Below are 27,681 nucleotides of genomic sequence, written 5' to 3'. Positions count from 1 at the left end.
GGACCGGTTCATAATTCGACTCCGGTGGAAAAATGCTTCAACCTCATTTGAAGAAAAACAGTCCCCAACTTCACTTAATTATCGCCAAATTTTCATGTGTTGAGGAAGATATTGTTTTGCGCCAATAAGATTTTTTTTATTTGATTTCTTTTCAAAAATGGGGAGGGTTTTGAAATTCTTAATCTTGTGGTTCACATCATGGGTCAAAAAAACCTAAAAAACTGAACAGGGGTGTGTGGCCTTTTTTTTTATCTTTACTGCATACATACATACATCATATATATATACATAAATATATATACATATATATATATATATATATATATATATATATATATATATATATATATATATACATAAATATATATACATATATATATATATATATATATATATATATATATATATATATATATACATATTTATATATATATATATATGTATGTATGTATGTGTGTGTGTGTGTGTGTATATATATATATATATATATATATATATATATATATATATATATATATATGTATATATATATATATATATATATATATATATATATATATATATATATATATATATGTGTATATATTTATATATATATATATATATATATATATATATATATATATATATATATATATATATATATATATATATATGTATATATTTATATATATATATGGACTAATATAAACTGCACTCTTGAGAAAACTACTGATGGGGACAGCCCATAATATTTGCGTAGAGTTTTAACATACCAAAAATGTATTCAGTTACAACAATGTCAGACTTGATCTCCATAGCAACATGAAATCTGCCTTTACTGCCTTATTTACCATAAGAAGTCATTAATTTTTCAACACTAGTGCATGCAGCATCGTTCTCGTGGAACAAAGTGGCGCGAGCAAGCCTCACCTCAGAAGCCACTTTGCCCTTTAATTCGATTATCAACACTTTTGGGCCGTTCAAATGAAAAACCAGCCATCATCAAAAACCTGTCAACCACTTAGTTAATCATCACCAAGTATTTACATAGACCTTTGGAATCCAGAGGCGAAGCAAAACAATGCAGATCAGGCCGCTTTTCCATCAGCCATCCTGCGCTGAGACATAATGAATACGATGCCAGCCGAGCCTGCTGACATACGTGCACACTTCATTTGCATCCCAACCCCCCACAACTCTTTCACACGCACGCACATACAGCCTGATACATGCTGCAGTCCCACAGGGGGAAGTAGGTTGCGGTCTCATTTTTTTTTTTTTTTTTTTTTTTTTCCCTGAAGCTCGCCAGCCTTCTTCTCTTCTCTCTCACTACCACCCACACACCCAACAGCCCGGCCGCCCTTGTGTGCAGCTCCCACCACTTTCATAGCTACACGGCCAGCTCTGGGGAGGACTGAGCTTTGCCCATATGTGACTCCTTTTAACTCCGCCTTCACTTATCGCACTTGACCCCGCAAAAATGTGTTCAGCTTTCCTTCCTGGGAAACAAAGCCCTTTGAAAATTAATGATGGCTTACAAGCCCGTTTTTCTTTTCCTCCTGTCACTTGAGAGTGAATAGACAGGTAGAGTTGCAATCCAAATCCTGACGTTCGGCGCACATTGGGGTTAAATGTCTCAGTAGAGCTGGGCTATTATGGGGAGGCAAAACAATAAACAATCACAATTTCTTTGATTGATGTTGAAATCATGATAAGTAAACACAATGACAAAGTGCTTGATTGATCTCCCAAAACTCAACTTGGAATATAACTTAAAAGAACAGCTAGAAAATAAATGTCCAGTAAGTAAAGTAATAATCCTAATATAATTACAATAAACCACAATAGCTCGGTGGCACACTGGTTAGCACGCCCGCCTCACAGTTAAGGGACCAGAGTTCAACTCCAGTTGGCTCTGGCCTTCCTGTGTGGAGTTTGCATGTTCTCCCCGAGCCCACGTGGGTTCTCTACAGGCACTCCGGCTTCCTGCCACACTCTAAAAACATGCATGGCAGATGTATCGGACATACTAAATTGTCCTTAGGTGTGATTGGGTGCATGGATGGTTGTTTGTTTCTATGTGCTCTGCAACTGGCTGGCAACCAATTCAGGGTGTCCCCCACCTACTGCCCCAAGTCAGCTGGGATAGGCACCAGCAAGCATGCAACCCTTGTGAGGCTATAGAAAAAGGATGGATGGAAATATTTACTGTTCTTGCCATACTTGCCATGCATTAAAACAAAATAATACAAAAGTTGTGATTTAACTTTATTAATATAATTTGTTTGTCACTTTTGTTTTTGTGTTCAAATATGTTATTTGAAGAATATAACTGCTGAAATTCAAAGGTAAGATTTTCGAGTCACTGTTAACGTTAGCACTGGCAACGTTTCTAAAATAAAGTACCAGTAAGTGTAATTATTTTTGTTTTATGTTTTGGATTTACAGTAAACGCTAACTGTTTTTATGCTTGCTGCGAGCAACACGGTTGCATTCAGAGTACCTTGAGAACACGGGAATTTATAATTACACACAATGCTGTATAGCACATTAATAATTTTGTTGACGATTATTGTGTTTTTATGAAAAGCCCAAACCGAAACCATGACCGATTGCCCAGCCCAATGTCTTGAGCAGGTTTGCCAATCAACTACTTTGCTACTGACTTCTGACCAAATAAACCTGACGTGTGAACCCAGTTTGAGCATTTTTCCCATAGAACCCCATTTATTTGCACTCCCGGAGTGTGTCTGAGTGCTGAACTATGAACCAGCACGACAAGCAAGCTTCACACAGCCTCGTGATTGATGTGTGGGAGATGCCCCATCCCCCCGCTGTTTGTCTGTGTCTGTACATCTGTCTCTCCACCCTCCCTCCCTCCATCAGTCTTTGCCACTGTGATGTTATCTGTGAGTGTCTGTGTGTCTGTATGCAGGAGGTGACGCAGTGTCTGACTGAATCCAGACAAAGAGACAAACTCAACAGCCAACAGACACGAGACGATTGGAGGGGGTGGGTTTTCTTGCAATCAGTTTCTAATTGGGAATAGAATACAGCAACTTTAAATTGCCAGAAATGTACATAAACACCACGCGGGCCATGTGCACACTGTGGCTTTAACCATAATTCTGCTAATGGACATTTTTTCATATGATAAATCCAGTTATTGCTCCAACAACAAGAATTGGGGGCCCTGACTGCAACCATGACAAAAAACTTTTTGCTTGAGGACAGAGGTCAAACATCAATGGATAGAAAATCCCATACTCCCATTTAATCAATAATCAATCAAGCCGAAGGTCCTCCATAAAGATGGGTAGGGTTTTGCGGCTGCTATGTACACAATTATCTAGCAGCTTCTTTTGTGTGTATGTATAAGTCAGCCTGTGTGGTCTGCTCCTCCAAAGAAGTTGTTACGTGACAAGGAAAGATGTGTCAAACAATGAACGACATCAGTGTGCCGGAACTCGAAGAGCTCACAAATAATCTCCGCAGGCACAGTGACATTACATGGAATTAGGCCTGCTTGAGGGACTTTGGTGACTTTGGAAGACTGTCGCAGGGTAGCGAATGAGCTCATTAGCTCATACAAGCTTACCGTGGTCACAAGTGCAACATGTATTTCAACACCCGGAGAGAGAAACTATGCTTAGGAGCTTTTAGTCTTATGTTTACTCAGTAATACATTACAGTAAAGTACAGCAATAATTTCCTATCACTGTGCCACACATTAGGTTGTCACAAGAGCTCATCAGGTGGGCTACAGGAAATAAGGCATTATTTTTTATCCACTTGAGGTCACCATCCTCACTTTCTCCTTTGACCATTTGCATGGGCATTACAACATGCATGGGCATTCTAACTAGTGCTGGTAGGCTCAAGTATATTAGCTAACATTGATAAGATAGCTTTTGTTAGAAGACTTTAGACAGGCTTTTGCACTGTTTCTTCCTTATTCAATGTAAAATGATACCGGAACAACATAATGATTTGGAACATTCAGCATAATAGGAATGATACTGCAAACATTTCATCAATAATAATAATTATTTATTTAATTGTTAATGTGCCCGATAGAACACATGTGGTTCAATGTTCATCCCAAACAGACGACTGTCAGCTTTCAGACAAAGTTGTGTCCTGTAGTTGAATTCCTTGCAGTGACAGGTCATAGTGCATCGAGCAGCAATGATGTCACACCTGCTATTTTGGCTACACACATTGTGGTCCAAACACAAGCCAGATCAGGGTTTACCATCAAACCAGTGAAAAAAAAAAAACGGAACTGGTTTACAGTGGTGAGAACATGGCTATATTATTCTGTCATCAAACTCAAATCCATCCATCCATCCATTTTTTGTAGCCGCTTATCCTCACAAGGGTGGCAGGCTTGCTGGTGCCGATTCCAGCGGGCTTCAGGCAGTAGGCTGGGGACACCCTGAACTGGTTGCCAACCTTTCACGCACCCAATCACACCCAAGGTGGATCCCTTTAACTGTGAGGTGGACGTGCTATTCACTGTGCCACCGAGGCGCCCCACACTCAACTCATGAGGGGTTAATCAATGCACAAAGACCGGATAGACATTTCAAAGTAACACCCAATGGCTGATTTTATTAGCTGTCCTGTCCTGAATCTGGGACACCAGAAATGTGATTAATATCATGCAAAACTCAGCCCCACATCAGATGTGATGAAGCTCTACAATCCATGATGTCATGCTGCTCAAGAGAAAAACACCTTAGAACTAAAGATAGTCTGAAAATGGGAGTACTGATGCAGCAGTTCAATAAGGCAATCTACTCTGAAAGCATCTTGTCTCAGTGTAAAACATCAATCTATTTGCTATAGCACATCCTGGATTCCTGATCATAGCTGGTCTCTGCCCTATTGCAGCTCGAGCAAGACTTCTATGAAAAGAGTACTGTAAAGCGAAGCACTTATTTTGGTCTTTTGAAACTGGGCATTCCACATTAGTTTAGCTTTAGCTTCTCCATCTTCTCAGATCCTCTTTTTTATGTTGCCATCTTAGGCTCTCTGTGGCCTTAAGAGACAGCGCGAACTGTAGAAGCATATCTTCTTTGCCACCACTGGGGTGAGAATTACTAGGAAGAACAGACCTGCACCATACAACTTGTAGCTGCTGTTCATAGATAGACATCGTACAAAGCATGTTATCTTAGCACCTAGTGTTCGAGACCAGTTGGCAAAGGAGGATGAAGGGTGACACTGTGACATAGTTGCGATACTTTTTAACCAGTTAGGAAATTATAGGTTTGTATGGCCTGCCCGACTAGCCTTTAACTGCTGAAAATAAAGAAATGCAACCTAAGTAATCACAAAATTTCAATAATTGAGATCACAATTTCCATCCCAAAATGATAAATCCTTCCGCCCTAAAGCATGTGTGAGGTGGAATCTGAGCAAAAGGCGACTACAGGGTTAGGGTTAGTACATCCTGGAATGGTCACCAGGCAACTGCGGGCAATCATTCACATTTAAAACAAACAAACAAACAAATTTGCTAAGGGGTTCATTTGAGCATACAAAACTACATTATTTAACCAAAGCCGGACTCGTGAGTTTAACTCACTAAGTAAAATGTCATTGGCAAGCTTATGAAAATACAACTGATGTCATAGTACCATAGTTATCATTCAGTGAAGCAATAATGAACACAAATGCTGAAGCAACACACGTTGATGCACAATATAACAATACTCACTGATATACATTTATTGTTCTCTGTGAAAGACGACTCAATTTAGCTTGAGCTAAAAAAAAAGACCAGCTTTGTTATGTTTTACACCGTTCCTTGATGGCCAAAGCATACACATTAGAAAGAGTAGCACAAAATGTCAATTGGTAATGAAGCATAAAATCATGATCGAATGTTTTTTTCTCATTATTAATGTAATTATTCCATGTTTTTTTAAAAATAGAATACTGTAGTGTGATCATTTTCTTTTTAAAATCGTTAGTTTTTGAACAGTAATAGCATAATAACATTTCTATTTGTTTCAATGATTAACTATGAACTGAGTGATGAGCATGGTCATAGAAAAAATAAAACTTGTAAGTCCAGGCACTACTGTACATTCACATGTTTCCAAAAGTGGTTTTCTTTATAGGTAAACTGTAAATAGGAGCACCCCTTCAATACTATACTACCCTCTGACGGCTCTAACCAAACACATGCATCAATCAATTTTCGACCACTCTGCCTGTTGGATGGGGGGCTGGAGGGGTCTTTACCATACCCCATCCCGAAGGTGAAAGAATTACACCACCAATCACAGGGCAATTTGTAGACAATCATAGAAACAAATTTAAACATGAAGAAACTAGCCACTGTAAATAAATACATTAACAAACAATTTCCATTTCATTTGGCTCCACGTATTTCGAGGGCTGACCAACAAGCTTCTGCAGATATCTCAGGCAGAGCTGCATCAAGCTCACGCTTCAAGACTCAAATTCAAAGACTGTTTTAACTGTATTACCTTCCGATTTTACAAGATAAAACCCTTTCGGTACACCTCACATAATTCTAGTGACAGTCACATAAACAGCCAGATTAACCCAAGCAGTCCTATACGTTGTAATATTAAAACAACAAAAACAAAACAAACAAACAAACAAAAAACGTACTGCACTTGCACACAAAGACTGAAATACCTACAGCCAACTTTGAAGGGGTTGGTCTGTTTTCGCCTGGACATATTATGGTCCACTCCCAAGGAATGAAAAGAAAAAAAGAAAAAGAAAAAAGATGCGGAATCCCCTCCGAACCCCCAGGACGCTTTCCCTCCCGCACCGGTCCAGGTGGAAAATGATTTGTTTCCAAATCGCAAAAAAAAAGCAAAAAAACAAACAAATAAAATATAATAAAAAACGAATCCACACGCAGCGTCACATTCTTGCAGTGGTTTTGAAAATAAATTGGTATATCCAATTGATTGATTCCTTTTTCAAACGCCGACAGAGATCGAGCGAGCGGCTCAGATGACGAGCCGCTGATGGGCGCGTGCACGCCGCGGACGGGCGCGTGCTCACTGCGGAGACGCTCAAGCTCAGCTGATCTGTCACGTAAACCCTGCCGCAGTGAATTGTGGGATAGGTAGAAGCAAAACGGAAGTGTTAGCACCAATGACAGTTGCGCTAGCAACTAGCAAGTAAAAGAAAGGAGAATGTCCTATTTGAAGAAACGAGTTCACATGAAATACGTGAACTGTGTAATAAAATTGAATCTCGAATCAAGAGAGAGGAGCTACAATGCCGTGGTTTATTTAAATTATTAATTTATTTGATTATAAAAAAGGAAAGCTCGAATCAATAGGACAACAATCAATAGGACACATCAGCAACTACTTTACATTAGCTCAAGAATCACCAATCTTTGAATCAGCGACTTGGTATTAAGCACATTTCTGAAGTAACAGGTGTTAAATTAACTTTCTATAATATTTTTATTTCTAATGAATGATATTCATTAGTGTGAAGATGTTTCTAACAGTTTCTCAAAGTAATTACAAACCACAAGATCATCGGTATCAGTATACAACGCGTTCAGAACTAATGATCTAGGAAACCATATACATACAGTAGTCACCGAATTGCAAGCTATTTTTAGAGCTGGGCTGCAAGCCACTCATGTGATCCTTGGGAACTACCTGTTGCTCATGGCCACCATGTTGGTGATCCCTAATTAGCGCTTGTTGTACATATTTATTTACATGTGTATATAACACAGTGTCATCACTACAAATATCCAAGATATGCAGATTTGCAGTGGTAGGGTATAACTATTCAAAGATTTTATAATTAAATAAAACAACAGCGCAATTAAGAAACGTTAAAATGTTTTTCTTTGAAAACTTCACCCATATTTTTTGTCGTTTTATTGTGACAACACTGTAGTCAGTATCAGCCGTGGGGCTTGCAGATGAAATGGAGGCACGAATGACTTTGTTTTCAATTGCGAATATTTGCGTATTTCCGTATAACCTCTAATAAATGCTGACAAACGTTCTTATCAAACACTATAAAAGCACATAGGTGACTGATTTTTTGGCTAATCCCAAAATGAATTCCCATTTTTATTTTACTCCTTACTTGACTTGAGACACGGTACATTTTTTTAATATTTGCGTTACTGTACATGAAAGTCGAGGAGCCACAAATGACTAATACGCCCTTGCTTAGTAGTAATAAAGTATATTAGGTCACCGATCGTAGGTCGTCACTGAATCAACACTCAAACGTCTTGCTATACACAAATACATAACGGAAACAACTACTCAACCAGAGTTGCTGGGTTTTGGACATTTATTTTCATTAACGCTATCTTTATTATTTTATACCTGGCATTAAATTAGGGTGGAACGGATATAGTTTGTGCCACTAGATAGCGCTCTGCGTCGCCACACACCCAGTGCCATACCATTCCAGCACAAGTCGTCATCATCGAATGCCACGAGTAAAAGGGCCGCATCACCACATGGACTAGAAAAGTGATGTTCTTCCGCTGGAGAAGACGGAGGGGGAGCTTAAGCAGAAAGTAAAGCCCATCAACAAAAATGATATCATTGAAATGTGCAAATCGTGTACGAATATGAGGCGACATGCACATCTACCGCACAGCAAATGAAAAAGAAACGTTATTTGTCTTCGGTTCAGTTGTAAACGGCAACAAACTGACGTCAGCGAGCTGATTAACAACAGGCTAGCTCTTTATATTAACGATGCATTAGAACATGCACTTGACAACACTGAGCGAGTTCTAACCATAACGACATAACCGGAGCTTTACCCATGTTCCCCAGCGATCATAGGCGTATCAGGCGTGCGTCTTGGAATACAACGGTGCCACGATTGAAACAAATCCTCCAATGAAAGCTAATGCTACTGTGTGCTGCTAAACTTGAGCAAACCTTGCTCCAAAACCTTTTGGGACATGTCAGTGTGTAACCCTCCGCCTGCGGTAGATGTGCTGAGGCTCGAGTAGCCACCATTTTGCATGTCGAGTGTGTTCCTCCCTCCATTGCTAATAGAGACGATTCCACTCACTTACTGGCGTCACCACGGCTGGTAAGTTTGTCGCGAGTGGAGCCCTTGGCAAACTGCGCGCGGAAATTACACGATCTAATGGAAATAGTTGGTCGTTGTGTTGGTATTTACGTTGACAACTCAGTGAAGCGCTGCATAGGAAGTGTTCCTCAGTGTACCGGGGTTGTGCCTGTCAGATGCTAAGATACATTCACACAACCATTCATACTAAGCGACTCCCAGTCACAATTGCCGTGACAGCATCATATCTGAAAGTCGCTGGTACCCGACTAATCTAATCGACACTCCATTTGAGTGTACATCCAGTGATATGCATTGAAAGAAAACGGGGGTATAAACGAGTGAGCAGGTAGCAAGCTAACAACGCCTAAATAAAAGGCCTAAAACCGCATCATATCCAGTGGACAGGTTCAGGTGTCATTTCTAAACGCGATCGTATATGTGTGTAATACGGAAATGTTTGGGATCCAACGTTCGTGTCATCTTTTAATGTCAGTCAAGAGGTAGACAACTTATTCCACAAGTGTTAACTTTGAATGCTAGTTGTGTTAGCTCAATGCTAACCGAAATGTGTAGGTGTCATTTGTGTCACCGTAAGAATCGTTGCAGTTTTGGATAGCTCCATTCATAATGAAAACCTTAATGTGGAACGCTAACTTTTTTAAGACGGACTACCCACTCCAAAAAGTCTTAAGGCATTCATTAAAATGCAGTATCATTGCAGGATCAAGTGCAAATAATGTGTTTAATCTTTAAGGCAGATTTAACTGTAACATCATGCACATATAGAACACGTAACAGCGAAAAAAACAATGTTCAAAACTGCATTTAAATGCACTGTTGGCGTGGCATAAAAGGAAGCCCTCCTCACTACCTTATTTAGTGTGCCCACCCCCCATACACTCATAAAGTCTTGAAGTCAAGTCAAAAATTTTCCTCACAATATATTTTATGTAGCCCTGGTAGTATAAGCCCAGCATTCTGATTAATATTGTGTCCTAGAACTGTGCATTAAGCAGAACAATTTATCCAATTTTATTCCTCTCATGATGCTGCCACCTGGCCACTTGCTGTTGATTCAGAATGACATCACAAGTTGCTTAGGGCTTCGGTAACAACCAATCACCGCTAACTTGTTTTTGGTGCTTTGTCATGTGACCATCGCAAGTTGAACCTTAATTGGTGAGGTGTGTTATTTATTTGTTGTATTGGTGTAATTTTATGAGTGTGGATATACAGTACAGCTGTGTAGTATAAGTACAGCCATAACTACAACCGCTCGGGGTCATCTAGACTTTCTGTTATCTACAGTTTACAAAGCACAAAAATTGAATTATGGGAGATGACTTTTTGAAATGAGCAGCTCGGTGGCACAGTGGTTAGCACGTCCGTAGTTTAAATCCGCCTTGCTCCGGCCTTCCTATGTGGAGTTTGCATGTTCTCCCTGGGCCTGTGTGTGTTCTCTCTGGGCACTATGGCTTCCTCTCACATTCCAAAAACATGCATGGCAGGTGTACTGGGGATACTAAATTGTTCTTAGGTGTGATTGGGTGCATGAAAGCTTGTTTGTCTCTGTGTGTGCTTCAATTGGTTGGCAACTAGTTCAGGGTGTCCCCCACCTACTGCCCGAAGCCAGCTGGGATAGGCACCAGCAAGCCTGAGACCCTTGTGAGGATAAGCGTCTCTAGAAAATGAATGAATGAATGAATGAATGGATGGATGGACTTTGAAACAACGTTTTTACTTAGAAAATTCATTAATTCACCACAACCTTCAGGAATGCGATTTTCAAAGCCTATTTAATCTTTTGTTAGTGCTTATAGTATGGGATGTGGCAGGTTGACTTTTCCCAGTGGTAAACAGAAGCTTTGACATGTTGTTGTTTCTAGGTGTTAGCCCCTTGAAAGAAAATTAAGGGCAACTAACCTCATGAGGGGAGAAAAGCTTGTTAGGCTCATTTCACAGTACACACATACTATTACTATATGAGCAACATATACGCACAGCTGGCACATTACCCCATTAGAGTGGCTGTTTTTTAAGCCTTTTGTGATTTATTCTTGAATGTAGAAAGCAAGGTCTGATTACTGCTTTCAATTAGAATCAGCGAGACTGTTGACGTTTAGATGTCACAAAATGTATTGATGCCCATCAAACTAATCTCCCAACTGTGGGATAAGGGGTGCTTCATAGAGAAATCCAATCGTCTTAGACTATTTCAAGTCACTCTTTTAGAGACCAAAATGATCAATATTGTGTTCACACAACTGTTTGAAATGGTAGTCTGCCATAATTGCATGCTGTGTGAGCATTGTTTAACATTAAAGTCATTCAAATTAGTTTTAAATGTTTTATATAGACAGATTTTGAACTGCCAAGAGAACACACAAAATTCTGATTCAACCATCTTGAGGTTATTAGCCCTGGATGACAATAGTGGAATCAACTGCTGATTTAGGCTATGTTCACACTGGCCGATCAGACTGAAGTTGCATGACAACAGGAACATTTACCCAAGTTCCCTGGGTCGCATTTGCAAAAATCGGATATGTGTCGTTCACACTGACATTAAAACATCAGATACAGGTAGTAAAGGGCAAAAAAAAAAAATCGGAAATCGGTCACTCCAGGCTGCAGTGTAAATGTAGCCTGAGGGTATCGGCTATCAAAAGAATGTAAGATATAAGAATGCTGCCTTGTTCTGCATCCGTGAGGAATTTTTAATTAACACAGCACTTTGTAAGGGTTGGATCAAGTGGTAATGGTATAACCAACACAGCAAGAGGCTCGAAGATCTCTTTTGTAAGGTCTGGAACTTACATGAATGGTCTTAGATCATATGAATTCATTTCCTTTGTAGAAAGATTGTTGCTTCTTGCCCTGGCTGTGACATTTTGTCACACTATTCTTAGGCTGTTTATAAACTGACAGCTTGTGACATGTTCTGAGATATATAGTTGTTTTTACTTAGTTATTGTAGGTAAACAGGCATGTTGTTTTTCTTGTGCTCTTTGTGGCTAGCTTTCACTGATATCCTTAGTCTTTATTCCAGAAGAATAATTTTTCACAGCTGTGTCTTTATCACCTAATCATTATATATTTTGTCAAATTAAACAATGGCAGAAATAAAGAGCTCGAGGCAAGCTGAAGGTCCAACCGAACCTCTTCATGTCACTAAATGCAGGATCAACAGCCGAGACCTGTGTCCAGCATATGTAGACACACTGTACCTATCATTTTTAAAATCACTCTCCTGATTATCACATTAATTAATTACCCCCACGGCGTGAGTTCTTGCGCAGCTTGTGTATGAATGTGCTATTTCGTGCTGGTCATCCTATTATTTATTCTGTAGAGTGATTGAAAGTGCACGCATGGCTCTGTCCATGACCACTTGCACAGGCACTTTAACTAGCAATGGTAGGTTCTATTAAATAAGCTAACATCTGTGTGTTACATTGTAGACTTACTCTTGTGGTTGACTTTATGAAAGATGAATGAATTTTTATCACCATGTTTAGCAGCATCTGTGGTCAACGTTTTTTAATTGTGGGAATGCTTGACAATTTTTAGCTTGAGGGAACATATATAACCATACAGTGAGTGTAGAAATCTTGTGAGAATTGTCTGGCACTTCTTGTGTGGTACACAAATCCATTTGGAAGCACTAATTGCTTACTTTTGCTATAGTAGTTTAATTGAGTTTGGCAATCAGCCTGTTGAAAGGCAACCTGGGAGTGAGAAAAAGGGTACTAATTGATGTTCATTATCAACTGTAGTTACAGTTTCTCAGTTCATAGTTCATTTGCTAACAAACTGGTGTGATATTTTTCAGTGAAGTGTTTTCATTTTGTCAATAAAAATAATTGACCTTTTTTTGTTTGTTTTGTTTTGTAATTTGTAGCCGGGGTTCTTGCAAACAGGCAGTAAATGTCTCTGTTTGCCCTATCTGCTATATGTGCTAGTTTTTTTTTTTTTTTTTCCCAAAATTCTCCGGATACGCGTATGTCAGAGTTTTACGTCATCACTCTATTATATTTCCCACTAAAGACGTCGATGCCGGTGAAGTTCAGAGATGGAAATTCTGATTGGCTAGAATATGGCGACACTACTGCCGCCGAGTAGCTTGGCCTACTTGCCAATGAATAAAACCATATGTAGAGTTGGGGGTGGTGATATGAGGTTATAGCCCTAGTTATGTGTGCACAAGGCCTTCATGTTGGGGTTCATAATCATAGGAGAATTTAAACACATATAGATATGTCAAATGTCATAGAATATGAAGCCTATTTAAAGTGAGTACATTGTTACGGGTTTGTGATTTTACCTCATTTTTCCTTCTGCACTATGAAACAAAACTGCCAAGAACAGTTCTTAGCAATTGGCAAATTTCAAATCAGTTATTTTTCATACCATCAACGATGTTGTTGGACGTTGCATTCTGTGCTTGCTGTTTTAGTTTGCTAACCATTTTATTGCCGTCTCTGTTCCAGAGAATGCCAGCTCCCATCAGATTGCGGGAGCTGATCCGAACTATCCGGACAGCGCGCACCCAGGCAGAGGAGCGCGAAATGATCCAGAAAGAGTGTGCTGCTATCCGCTCATCTTTTCGAGAGGAAGACAATACATATCGTTGCAGAAATGTGGCAAAGCTCCTTTATATGCACATGTTGGGCTACCCGGCACACTTTGGGCAGGTAAGTTTCCAGCTTTGTGTACACTGTATGACAATTATGGACGGTCTGTAATATCGTGACTATAAATCTTCAATCCTTGTCTTTTTTTCATCCCAGCTCGAGTGCCTGAAGCTGATTGCATCCCAGAAGTTTACAGACAAGCGAATAGGTTATTTGGGAGCGATGTTGCTATTGGACGAGAGGCAGGACGTGCATCTATTAATGACAAATTGCATTAAGAAGTGAGTTGGAGGCAGAGCCAAAATGTGTTCATTAGATATTCTGCTGGGTAATCTCTTCTTCATCTAAGGATGAATATTTAGTAGGCCTGGGCAATATATAAATTTTTATAGATTAATCAAGATTTTTTTGCTACGGACGTTTTAAAAGGAATAAAATTGATTTATCCTCCCCTGTTACTGTGGCGTGTTTCACCCTCATGAGCTTCATTAGCTTCCGCCTTCGTAATCTTTCCTTTACAGTCACAGCAAACAGAATGCTACCACGTAATTACTATGGCTAAAGAAAACGTTTGTTCCTAAGACAGGAGTTGTATCGTCAGTGGGTTTGCTGCGACAGTCGAGGAAAGTAATACCATGCTGCAACTTATTTCAGCAACTTAAACAGAGCCTCCCACCTGAGTGTGTAAAATCTCAAGCTTCGCGAGGGGAACGAGACCTCCTCAACCAATAAACTCTTGAGTGAAAAACAGCTTACTGTGGAGGTGTCATCCACGCAAGCAAGTATAATAATATAGGGGCACGATGAAACACAATCACTGGAGCGGTTGCATTGCACATCGGTTAAGATCAAGCACCCATATATACAGTTTAAAAGATCACATGCAGCAGGGAATGCCTTAACCCAGAGACAGTGGACAGGGTTGTCCTCCCTGCCAAAAATGTATTAAAAAAAAAAAAAAAAAAGCCCGTGCAGGGGGGCATAGAATGAAATGTTGTTATTGTCATTGTATAGTTGGTATACAACAAAATTGGGTGCAACTTTCGAACAATTTATTTTTGGGCAATATTGCTCAGCTCTGTTCTGTAGTATCTTAAATTTCTATGACCTGTCTGTTTCACGTGTATTTTATCGTTGAGCTTAATGGTGCTCCCTGCAATTGTTTAGAGTAATTGTGTCTTCGTTGTCCCTCAGTGACTTGAATCACAGCACACAGTACGTCCAGGGACTGGCCTTGTGCACCTTGGGCTGCATGGGTTCCTCAGAAATGTGTCGTGACCTTGCGGGTGAGGTTGAGAAGCTACTCAAAACATCCAACTCTTACTTGAGGAAAAAGGTGAGTTGCCTGACTATACATAGCCATGTGTGTTTTATGTATATGCTACAGTTATTTAATGCAGTTGAGTATTGTTTGTTTCAAATTGTTTTTTTCTTGGGCATGATGTCTAAATGTTTGTTTTGCTGACAGGCGGCACTGTGTGCAGTTCACGTCATCAGAAAGGTTCCCGAACTCATGGAAATGTTCCTTCCAGCCACAAAAAACCTGCTGAGCGAGAAGAACCATGGTTAGTGCAAACCGTTTGTCAGAATGTGTTTCAAGCCTTGCCTTTCACCACTGCACCAGTCATCCTGCTCCCTGCAATTGACTTCGCTGCTCAGTTTGATGCGTGCCCTTCAAGGGGGCAGAAGAGAATGGATAAGCCCAAAGCCCAAAATTATTAAATAAAATAAGATTCACTTAAGAAATTGTAATAATCAATACTGAACATTTTACTTGCAGACTTTGTGTCAAGTATATTACAGCCATAGGGAATACAAATTTAAAGGTAGCACTTGTTATCAAAAAAAAGTTGCTTTCCTCTAAAACATTGGTACTGTAATGTCTGATAACTGTTTTACACCAGCATATTTAATAAGCGCATTTGACAATGTGCTTTGATACAGATTTTAATTTTAATGTTCTAATATTTTAAGGGGGTGTACTGAAGTTCCACCTCATTCATTTTTCAGCTTACAACAACTGGTAGCTAAACTACAAGTGCCCATAAGTCTTACAAAGTCATCAAAAAGTGCATTGATATCCGTACACAGTAATTCTGAGTCATAGTAATTGACTTTTGGCAGTACAATTTTTTTACAAAGTGTTTTGTTATTAGTTGTTTGACATTTCTTTAGCCATGTACAGCGCATTTAATGAGAATAATTAAGTTGAGATGCGTTTAAATACACACAAGCAATGGTTTGTAATAACATTCTTTCATTCTATCGCTCACTCGGTTGACCGACTCATAGTTACCATATGATACCCAAGCTGCAAAAATTACACAATCAGGATGTAATTCTAAATGGTAAATGGACTTTCACTTATACTTTTCGCTACCTTGGGTACTGAAAGCGCTTTACACTAACTAGTCATTTACTGAGTGATGACGCAGCATCAGGAGCAACTCGGGGTTCAGCGTCTTGCTCAAGGACACTTCGACATAGTCTCGATGGTCGGGGGATCGAACCCACAGCCTCTCAGCTGGGAGACGACCACTTTACCACCGAGCCATGCCGCCCCTATATTCTATAGCTCCTACGTAGAAAATTGGAGCTGCATCCCTTAAAATCAGTGTGCTATTATAATATGAGGGGTGCATAAAAATGTTTACGTATTGTATATGAGAAGCGTTGATGCTGTCCCAAACAAAAGAGTTCTTCCAACACTGGGATAAAAGCACTTCAGTATCAATGGAGCAAGTTTTCAGCCCTTGATGGGGACTATGTTGAAAATTGAATGTTTAAAAATCTTTTATCCCGTTTAGCTTCTCTGATCCTTAAGACTTTTCACACACCCCTCATTGGCTGTGCAGTTTTGGTAAACCTTAGCACTCATGTCAAATCAGAAATTGACTGTCTTTCTTGCCAAATGCATTCCTCCACAACAATTATCCCCCCACGCGCACACACACCTCCGTCAGCATTATGACCTCTAGTTTGTTTATCCCCCAGGTGTTCTCCATACATCTGTTGTCCTCCTTACTGAGATGTGTGAGAGAAGTCCAGACATGTTGTCTCACTTCAGAAAGGTACAAACCCAGTCTGTTGAGGTCATGATATTTACTTGAGCTACGATTCTGTCTTCATGATGTTTTTTTTTTTTTTTTTAATTGTCTTTCTCCTTTAGAACTGCACCAAACATATGGTGTAATGGCACCCTTGCATGTGATTAAAAAGATAGTTGGGCTGCAACAATGAATCAATACATTCAAATAAATTGGTTAAAATGTTGAAAGAAAATAGCTGCCTCAATTTTGCCACACTTATTTTTAATGAAATCACACATGGCACCGTGTGTAGAAATGAGTTGGCAGGATTGTAGCAAGCCAGTAGTAAAAATTACTTCTATTGCTAACAGAAGTTAACAAACCTGTGTTAGCTGATTTAATTTAGCGTATAATCACACGTTAGAACGTAATGGAACGCTCCCACCAGTGGTCAAGGATAGACACGTCTGTCGTTGCACTTTTACTTGGTTTAGAGCAGGAGTCTCCAACCTTTTAATCACCACGTACCGTCAACGCTTGAGATTGTTATTTTGGATTGGCGGTGGTGGGGCCGAATGACAAATGTGAAGCGCGCATAAAATATCAGCTCACCATTAACGACAAACTAATGGGAGCCCTCAGCTTGTTTGTCTCTTCACACAGACGCAATGTTGGCAGTCTTGAAAATAACCTTTGGGACTGCCGGCTTTTGCAAGCTTATCTGGGTCCGTAACAAAGATGTAGAGAATTCAGTCCTTGACACTATGTGGGTCCTTTTTGGCTACAGAGTAGCGCTACTTATCACGAACAAGTCATTATAGGACTCCTCAGACTGCCTCTTAAAAGTTTTTTTTTTTCTTCGAAGTTGTCGGCTCGTCGCCTGTCTCTGACAAAATGTATTCCTTACTCATTTAACTTATTTGTGAGTGAAATTTTCAAAATAAAATAGCTTTCAGACTTGAATAATACGTAAAATGGGAATAGTTCATTTGTCCTTTCTAGATGTTAGAATGTCTTCTATCCTGACAGACAGCGAACAGCAAATGAGTGTAACTCTTCTTTAATGTGCTTGAGTCAGTGGTGATAATTTGTAGAATGACAATTTAAAAAATACTTATGGATGATAACTGCAAGCCCAATCAGAAGGCATGCTGATGCGCCACTGTCCTACTTTTTACCTCTTGTTAAAGTGGGAGTATGACCTCTGCTAATAGCGGTATTTAGTGCATGCATTTTTACTCTAGACTTTTATTATGGATTTAGCAGAGTAAGTTCATGTCATACTTAAGGTATCATACTCGATGCCTCCCTTGTGTTCACATTTTCATCTCTCAGTTTAAGATTAAGTGGGCACTCGGGAAAGAAAGTTAATGGCAAAGCTCAGCACAGCCAAAACATGCACATCCAGCTATTTTGAGGTCACTTGCAGGCTAAAAATATGTGTGCGACGGTAGAAGAAAACTGGATGTCTGCACACTGGATTAACAGCTCCCAGCGCGAAAATGACAGAGGCAAATGATTCACCAAGCAAGCCATTAAAGCAAAGCGCAATATTAATCCTATGTGCCGATAACCACTCCTCCACTACCTACCAAATAAAAGCAGCCAAGTGGATTTCTGGCTCTTTTGTCACACACTGTAAACCAAAGCTAACTCCTGGGATTTTAACTAATTTGTGCGTCAGTGTTTTATCTTTCTTTTGCTGTCTTTTTTTTTTTTTGCTTGTACTCAATTTCACTTGTAGCTGTTGTCTCTTGATGCAGCAAAACCTATGCCTGAAGCGCCACCCCTCATGTTCATGATCGACTTATTTTGAGCTCTTTGAAAGTGAATGATTTTCCACACCCTAACATCTACCTCATATTTTTTCTGTCATTTGTCCTTGTTACAATTCCTGCATTGTGTTAGAATGAGAAGGTAAGAGTGCATTCTGATCTCATAGCTGGTGCATGCTGTAATTAGTATTCACATTTCACAGTCACATGAGATGTAACCAATATGTCCTGTAATTCATGGTGCTTTTTTTTTCCCTCCTCAAAATTGTTTTAATTTGGATTTATCTTGTACGGTGATCATTGCAATGTCAGTGTTATCAATAGTGCCCAATACGGTGGTTCATTTGTCAGCTACACTCCTCCTCATCCAATTCTTTTGGTCTGATTTGCCAAATATGCAACTCATTTGGTCACTGTTGAGTGGGTCTATTGTCACATGATTGCCACAGGTGTTGTCACTGGGAACTACAGTAATGGTATTTACAAAATTTGTCCTGAGGCTGTTTTTATGTACTGGTATTTGCAAAGATAACTGCCTTAGGCGTGTAGTTATGGAGAAATGTTCTCTTGAGCAGTTAAAACAAAAGAAATTCCAAAGTTAAAATTTGTTTTATTTTGGATGGTTTGGCTCTATCCCTACAAGTTATTTAAATTGTATGTATCCACTCAACTTTGGTTGGACCAGAAATTGTTAGACAAAATTATGGATTAGTCCTCAGAGAGCACTTGATTGATTTTATTGTGGTTTCTAACAAAATGTAGTTGTAAAATAACATTTACTAAATTGATGGTGTAGTCATCCTGATAGACAAATTTGTTCTTCTAACCCAGTCCTTCTCAAATAGTATGGCGGGCCCCCCTGGGGTGGCGATGCCAGGGGAGAAACGCGGATGTTAACATTTCGCCTTAGAAGTTAACATTTGTTAAAAGTGTGTTTATATTTCTTTTGTAATGTTAAAAAGGATTCGTTTTAGGTCTACTTGTTTACAGTTTTTTTAAACACATAATGATATTATTTACTGTCACCGCAGCAAGTGGGGGGCCCGAAATTTTTCTTACTTGGGGGGCGTTGCAAAAAATAATTGAGAAGCACTGTTCTAACCAGATATTTTCTTACAAAAGATTTGATGTGACATATCAGAAGATTTTCACTGATTGCCTATGTTTTTACTTTTTAACTGCTAACATCTTCAAATTGTTATTGATAGTTTCTAATGAGAATAATGCCCCCTTTTAAAATTGTATTTGTTGTACAGTACACAATACAATTTTATTGAAGCACAGTATTTGAATATTTAAAGAACTGTGACCACCTCTTTTGTCCTTTGGTGTTTTTTTGTTGTTGTAGCTGGTTCCACAATTGGTGAGAATCCTGAAGAATCTAATAATGTCTGGATACTCGCCTGAGCATGATGTGTCGGGCATAAGTGATCCGTTTCTGCAGGTAAACCTCCTCAGTCTGTCTCAAGAGTAACATTGAAAAACATTTAAGTTTTAATTGCTGAAATGCCGCACAGCTAAACTGCCCAAAGCAGAATGTTAACTCTGCAATCTAAGGCTGACAAAAGAGAAATGGTTAGATCCGCCAAGTGGCCAAAAGTGACCGAACTGAACATTTTCCCTCACTCTCTCTCTCTCTCTCTCTCTCTCTCTCTCTCTCTCTCTCTCTCTCTCTCTCTCCCCCCCCCCTCTCTCTCTCTCTCTCTCCCCCCTCTCCCTCTCCCTCTCTCTCTCTCTCTCTCTCTCTCTCTCTCTCTCTCTCTCTCTGTGGTTGTACATAGTCTGAAACTCACAACTGCACATTATACATGTAATTGGCTCCCTGGTTTTTTTTGTTTGTTTGTTTTTTAAATGGAGCCACAAAAAACATGGTGCAATTGTCAACCTTTATGTTAAAATAAATTCCAGTCTGCATTGCTTTTGTTTTGATGTGGACGCCTAGCAACAGCGCATGCAAATGTGTTGCCAACTTAGATGTTGTTCATTAACTTTCCCCACCATTCTAGCAATTATGGATTAAAAATGCTCCAATACCTAGTGTGATGCTCATGATAGCAACAATCTTATTTCCTGCACAATGGAGGAAAGACAGGAATTTGCCATAGAAATTATTTGGGATCCTATGTAAAAACGGCTTATACTTAACAGCACACTTTAAAAATACATCCGCATTGTATATATTTAAGTAAACAAAACAGGGACAAACTACACATGTTTTTTGTTTTTTGTATTGTGATATGTCATTAATATGTGTCTGTCATATTATTGTTAACTAAAACTTTTTATTTTATTTCAGGGCAACCCATTTGGCATCTTATTAAAACAATGCAAGATACTGATGTCATATTTAAGGCAATTACGTTAAAGCATGCTGGTGTTGCTCTAAGTAACTTTCAATTTCTGTCATGTCCCCTTCAAAAATATAAGTGCTCAATTATTGTTTTGGCCTGCAATATGGGACTATTCATTTTGCACCCAAAAACATTTTCATGTAAAAACATTCTGAGAGCTTGAATTTGCAGCGCAGAAAGAACAAGATGTCCCTCTTGCTGTTTGTTGTGTAACAGACCATAACAAAGTGAACTATATTTCGTGTATATTAAGAGACTTGTTTTCCTTTCCCTTAGGTGCGGATATTGAGACTACTGCGAATTTTGGGCAGGAGCGATGACGACTCCAGTGAAGCAATGAATGACATTCTTGCACAGGTAAGAGTTGGCTATTTTCATATTACTTGTGTTTTTTATTAGCTTTTATTTCTTCTTTCAAACTCAGCTGTAACAATTCTTTTAAAAAAAACACACATTTCCCTTTTCCTCTGTACATCAGAAGTCTTTAAAAGCACATTACAGCTGTGCTCAGTTGTTGCAGCCCATAATAAGAAGTAATGGCAAGCAAATGGAACAAAATCTAAATGTCACAATAATACAAGGAGACAGATAACACGTAAAGAAGTGCTGTGTGATGATAGTGAGCCATCGTCTTAAAAACTGTTGATAATTAACATTATCTGACAGCATTTATCATATTGTTTGTGTTATGTGTAGGTAACGTGTGTTCATCAATCCAGAGCTAAAAAATATCAATGTCCTCTAGTCACAATTGTTGTATTGGCTTTTAAAATGGCATTAATATTAGATGTTAGTGTGACAACTGTTTTTAATAAAACTGAAAACCTGAATAGGGCTATGAGTTTTTACTAAGTGTTTATCAGGTTGGGTTTAATAACTATACTTTATAATTGTGGGCTGCAGGTTGCAACAAACACAGAGACAAGTAAAAATGTGGGCAATGCAATCCTCTACGAGACTGTGTTGACCATAATGGACATCAAGTCTGAAAGTGGACTCAGAGTGAGTTAATTTAATTTATACAAATATAAAAACAGCAAGAATACACACTCACACACAATTCTGACATCTAACCACTCTTGTGTTACAGGTTTTGGCAATTAATATATTAGGTCGATTCCTCCTTAATAATGACAAAAATATAAGGTAATTCTTACATCCATTTTTATTTTCTGGATACTCAATTGTTAGATTTATGAATTTTAAAAAAAGGTACTCTGAAAATGCAACTCCATTTGCATAGTTTGATGTCTGACACAGCAAGCCAAAATTGAAGAGAGGAGCGGAATTTAAAAACTGAACATTTATTTTTAAATTCACTATTGCAGATATGTTGCATTGACATCCTTACTAAAGACAGTACAGACAGACCACAATGCAGTGCAAAGGCATCGGAGTACCATTGTGGATTGTTTAAAAGACCTTGATGTGTCCATCAAGAGGTAAGGGGTGGTTTTCAACATTTTGGCACTGAGGACATTCACCCATTCACCTTCTTACATAACCATTTTGTTTCTGTCCTTGATCTGCTGCTCACCGTTGCTGCAGACGTGCAATGGAACTGAGCTTTGCCCTGGTGAACGGCAACAACATAAGAGGCATGATGAAAGAGCTGCTCTACTTCCTGGACTCGTGCGACCCAGAATTTAAAGCCGACTGTGCGTCGGGAGTCTTCCTTGCAGCAGAAAAGTATGACTTTGACACACATTGGCCACTTAACTGACTGTTGTGCTCCATTTCGTAGTGCAATTGTAAATTATGCACCTAAGGAATCATTCATTCAAAATGTTCTTGGACAAAACAGAAGTGCTGCATGATGATAACAAGAGTGATCCATCGTCTGAAAGACTGCTGATACTGAATACAATCTGACAGCATCTTTACTTTGTTGTAATCTACTGTCTAGAAAACGTAACATTGCAGAATATGTCAGTGTCCTTTGTGTGACAGGTATGCTCCTTCAAAAAGATGGCACATAGACACTATAATGAGAGTTCTGACTACAGTAAGTATCATCAGTCATTCCTGTAGGTACAACTCTTTTTTTTTTTTTTTCTTTTTTTTTTTTTTAAGTTAAAACTTAGGATTTGGAGCTATTAGTAACAAAGTCCCTCTTGTATGTATTCTAAACTGCATGCCTCCTTGTCTTTTCAGGCAGGGAGTTATGTGCGCGACGACTCTGTGCCCAACCTTATTCAGCTCATCACAAACAGTGTTGAGATGCACGCATACACAGTACAGAGACTCTACAAAGCTCTTCTGGATGATATCTCACAGGTCAGAGGGGAACCTGGTTTTTATGATTCATGTCTGCCATACATATTGTCGTTATTCTACAGTGGTTTTCTGTAAGACGGCAGCAGATATGAATTTTTGTTTCTGTCTGTGTAGCAACCTCTCGTCCAGGTCGCATCCTGGTGCATAGGAGAGTATGGGGATCTACTGGTTTCTGGACAGTGTGAAGAAGAGGAGCCCATTCAGGTACATGTTGAAGAATTTATCATCTTAGGCATACTGTGCAGTCTCACAATTAGGAACAATATGGTTGGTTGTTATGCGTTAAAGGGACACTGTGTTAAATTTAGACCGTTTTTCATCACGGACTGCAGGATGTGCTGCATTTACCATTGTCCGTAGCTATAACAAACATGGCAGAGAAGTGCCACCCCCCATGTAATAGAATTTAATGATAACTAGACCTGCGATTATATTCTAAACATACTGTTGGTCGTTAAAAACCATTTTTTTTTATGATTATTATTTCTAAGCATTTAATGTATTACTTTTTAATGAAAAATGACCTGAATCAGGGGCCCCATTCTTGGTACCCACAGACACCAGGTAGCCCCCAAAGATCACATGAGTTGTCCGCAGGCCTGTTTACAGCTTTTTAGCTTACTAGAGATAGAACATTGGTGATTTTCTATGAATTTTACAAACAATTATACATGTATTACATTTACATTACATATTACACTTGATTCACATTTTTACTGTAGCTGTTGCTTAATTATTTTGAAAAAGCGTTACCACGATTGGTGACTCCGCATAAACTGATTGCCCTGATTGGGGCATCTGTCCATACATGATGAGATGATGTGCATTCACATCTTCTTTTTCTAAACAAGGTGACGGAAGATGAAGTTCTAGATGTGCTGGAAGGATTGCTAGTATCCAATCTTTCCACGCCTGTGACTCGAGGCTATTCTCTTACCGCCATAATGAAGCTGTCTACTCGCTTCAGTGGTGTCAAGTAAGTCAGTGGATTTGCAGTTGTGAATTCATTTGAAACATCATTCACCCCTGCCATTTTCCACTAACATCGAATTTCCTTGTAGCCGAATCAAGAAGGTGGTTTCAATATATGGTAGCAGCATTGACGTTGAGCTGCAACAGAGAGCAGTGGAGTACAACGCACTTTTCAAAAAATATGACCACATGAGGTGACGTGGCAGCTAAACTAAAACATCTAATACAAATAAAATGGACCACGCAGTGGGATTAGTCCAGTATGGTTTATCCTGCCCTGCTCGTCTCACCCCTCAGGCCAGCTCTCCTCGAGCGGATGCCCATTATGGAGAAAACAGCTACTAATGGCCCCACAGAGATTGTGCAGACCAATGGCGAGACAGAACCTTCTGTTGGGGAATCGAAACATCCACCTCCTGTCAGTCAGCCAGCCAACCAGGTGAGCAACATTTCTCCTACGTGAATGTGTAATATTTAACCTAATAGAATTGGGCACATTGGGCGTCACTCATTTGAAACTTTCTCCTGCCAGGCAAATGATTTGTTAGACCTTCTAGGTGGTAATGATGTGGTGCCGGTAATCCATACCACAGTGCCCCCTAAGCCTACATCATCTGGAGGAGAGCTGCTGGATCTGCTGGGTGACATCTCACTAAGTGGTAGGATACTCAAAATGTTATGACTACAACATGTGGGAATTACTGTCTGGTTTTATTTAATACTGTATATCATACTAGACTTTTTTTTAATAATCATCTCTATTAGCAACATTATACTGATTTGAGTAATTTGCGTACGCTGTGTTCCAAATTGTTAGGCATGTTGTTGAACTTTAAGCAAATTTTGTGTACAGTATATAGTTTGTGCAAATTATTTCTCATGATGTTGATATCGAAAGGTTTGCTTGTTATTTTCCCCGCTGAGACTATAAGAGCAAATTACTTCAGGAGAAGTAGAAGATTATTCCAAATTATTAAACATGTCAGTTTTATGCAGTCTGGGGAAAAGAAAGCTCTTTTTGCAGATGACAAGAATAAATTAGTCGGATGTCTAGAACAGAAAATGCTGGACGTTTTAAATTGCAGTCGTTCAAAAGGCACAAGGCTGCCATGTCAGCAATGTGGCAGAGTGAATAATGGATAATGAATAATGGAGAATGAGATCATTGGTTTCTTTAAGGTGGCTAAAGATGTAAACATTAATTCTAAAAAAATATGAGCAGTTTAAAAAAAAAAAAAGTTTCATAAGTGCTGTAGTAAAAACAAATCTCGGAAGTGGCTGTTTTCTGTCAATGCGGGTGTGGCCCTGAGTGTAACCACCATGACTTGGGTGGTTGGCGGGAAGTTACTGTTCTGGATGGCATGTCTTTAAGCATCTATTTCCCAATTGGTAATGGTGCATGAAACTCTGATGTGACCTTCCCCTCCCAAGGTGGTCCAGCCCCTGCTCCCGTTCCCTCCGTACCCACTTCCCAACCTCCTTTTCTCCTGGATGGCCTCTCCTCACAGCCCCTCTTTAATGACATTGCAGCTGCAGGTGAGACTCCTGTTCTTCCCGTACCTGCCGCATCGCATGAGACCCGCTCATTGACAAACGCCTCTCGGTGTCAACCCTTCTTTCTGCAGGTATTCCTCCTATGACGGCCTACAACAAGAACGGCCTGAAAATAGACTTCACGTTTGAAAGAGCGAACCCCAACCCCAATGTCGCCGTCATCACCATCCACGCTTCCAACTCCACGGAAGCAGACATGACAGACTTTGTTTTTCAGGCTGCGGTACCAAAGGTAAACGGGCACAGACGCTCTCACCCAATCTGCTGACATGGTTAACTGGTAATTCAGGACATGCTTGTTCCCCGTTGTTTGTGTTGGTTCTTGCTTGCTTGGCGTGGTCAGTGCAGTGACTTTTTACACGTCCTTTAGTTTTGTTTCTCATGTGAGGTTTTCTTGTTTGTCTATTTGTTTTGCCAGACATTCCAGCTGCAGCTCCTGTCCCCCAGCAGTAATGTCGTCCAAGCACTCAACCAGGGAACTGTCACACAGGTCATCAGAGTCCTCAACCCACAAAAAGTTAGTATGCTCTAGTCTGAGTCTCATTTCAGCATTCACTTGAGCAGTCCTAAAAAGCGATGTTCCATTTTCAGCAACAGCTGCGAATGAGGATCAAGCTGACGTACAACCACAAAGGCTCGCCTGTGCAGGACCTGGCCGAGGTCAATAACTTCCCTCCTCAATCGTGGCAGTGATGAGTTGCTTCATTTGCTCCTAAAAGCCTCTCTGATGAGGACTATGAATTGTTCCCTTTTGTTTTTTCGCCTTGCCCCTCTTCCTTTTCTTCTTCAAACGGACTCCCCTCAGTGGCATCACTAAATGTTCAGCGGAGCGTCTTTAACGAAGGAAAACCGTACAGATGAAGAGCCGTTCGATAAGCGGGATTACCTATCAGTGAACTTTTCTTTTCTTGTGGCTTCATCTCTTTTGTTTGTCATGCTACTTTTTGTTTTTCCACTCTCACATGAACACTGTAGTTAAATATGACATGAATCCACTTTGATAAAATTACTATTTATGATTGCTCTGAGCCTTTTAAAGCCCTAATAATGCAATCTTCAGATAATTTCACTTTTGTGACCTTCCCTAATAGATGCCTGAAAATCCATCTCAGAGGTGTTTTATCACTGTCGAGTTCACAACCTGAAATGTGGAGGAAAAAAAGGCCTTGTCTTACCAAACGTTGCATCATTTTACTTGGCCTTGGTACCCGACATTGCGCATCAGCACGACAGTACCCCAAGATCATGTTCAATTTCAACTCGATTAGCTAAAAAATATCACAATTGTATTATTGAGATTGTTTAAAATGGTCCAAGCACGGTTGCTGCCAAGCAGCTTGCACATCAAAGGTCGACCCTCCTACAACGACAATAGGCTTTGCTTCATCACAAACACCAAAACATTTGCTTACATAATTTTCCCAAAAATCGTTTGCATAATGTAATACTCAAAATGAACCTGCACAGAAACATTCCTTCTGGCTTTACTCAAATCTATTTTCAATCCTTATAGTTTAGACTTTGAATCTTGAGGCTACATAATATTGTGCGGCTTCCATTAAGTTGCTCAGACCATTCAAGACGTTTAAAGCTATTTTAAAATAACAGAAACCGCTCAGACAAACCATGAGTACAGTTGTGTGACAATACTTGGACGTAAAATGTTTCCGCCGGACATCGACAATATATCAATAAAACTGGTTGCCTGCGTCTTCTCTTCCAGGTTACACTATCTGGGCGATGTGAAAAATATCCTACACACATTTTGAGATGAAGGTCATAATGGTGATGTGTTAATTAATTCCTAATTGTTTTCCCCATGTGGCTCTAAATGCAGTAAGCTGGCCAGTGAGATGCGTTTGTTTGACCCGGTTGAGCTTCTCACCTCGCACATACTTCTGTAAATGAAGCCTGTTATGAATTTAGTTACATGCACTGAATGCTGTTCTCCCGTCATCTCCTTATTTCTTCATCGACGAGACGGTCATCACATCAGCACTATTTCTGTGAAAATATGTTTGATTTTTGCAGTAAA

General features: G+C 39.6%; 2 protein-coding genes across 5 annotated transcripts in view; one reads left to right on the top strand and one right to left on the bottom strand.

Annotated features, from left to right (window-relative positions):
• The window catches only part of znf821 (zinc finger protein 821), a 17,476-nt gene extending 8,548 nt beyond the window's left edge, over positions 1–8,928 (bottom strand). Inside the window, exons 1-2 of one of the 3 annotated variants that reach the window (XM_088412507.1) lie at positions 8,795–8,915; positions 8,426–8,530 (exon numbers count right to left, since the gene is read on the bottom strand). In XM_088412507.1, the coding sequence (XP_088268633.1) occupies positions 8,426–8,530; positions 8,795–8,798 (109 nt within the window). In that variant the 5' untranslated portion in view covers positions 8,799–8,915. Of the gene's footprint in view, positions 1–6,664; positions 7,029–8,425; positions 8,531–8,794 lie in introns of those variants that run through there. The other 2 variants (XM_088412509.1, XM_088412508.1) reach the window with 2 other exon arrangements.
• ap1g1 (adaptor related protein complex 1 subunit gamma 1) lies at positions 8,766–27,681 on the top strand. 2 transcript variants are annotated; one of them, XM_088412505.1, is made up of 23 exons: positions 8,955–9,072; positions 13,545–13,748; positions 13,845–13,969; positions 14,883–15,024; positions 15,157–15,253; positions 16,683–16,759; positions 19,841–19,936; positions 21,120–21,200; positions 21,747–21,845; positions 21,934–21,989; positions 22,172–22,285; positions 22,392–22,532; positions 22,794–22,848; positions 22,998–23,120; positions 23,235–23,324; positions 23,972–24,096; positions 24,182–24,286; positions 24,390–24,531; positions 24,625–24,751; positions 25,524–25,628; positions 25,718–25,878; positions 26,065–26,163; positions 26,238–27,681. In XM_088412505.1, the coding sequence occupies exons 2-23, from the start codon at positions 13,548–13,550 to the stop codon at positions 26,337–26,339; spliced, it is 2,463 nt and encodes an 820-aa protein (XP_088268631.1). In that variant the 5' UTR covers positions 8,955–9,072; positions 13,545–13,547; the 3' UTR covers positions 26,340–27,681. The 2 variants fall into 2 exon arrangements, with proteins under 2 accessions (XP_088268632.1, XP_088268631.1); XM_088412506.1 differs by lacking the exon at positions 25,524–25,628 and having other exon boundaries at positions 8,766–9,072.

This window comes from Hippichthys cyanospilos, chromosome 4, assembly GCF_059441005.1.
Source record: "Hippichthys cyanospilos isolate Australia breed blue-spotted pipefish chromosome 4, RoL_Hcya_1.0, whole genome shotgun sequence".
In the NCBI taxonomy this organism is placed as follows: domain Eukaryota; kingdom Metazoa; phylum Chordata; class Actinopteri; order Syngnathiformes; family Syngnathidae; genus Hippichthys; species Hippichthys cyanospilos.
Note: the sequence above shows the minus strand (reverse complement) of the source record. Positions and strands in the feature narration are given on the sequence as shown.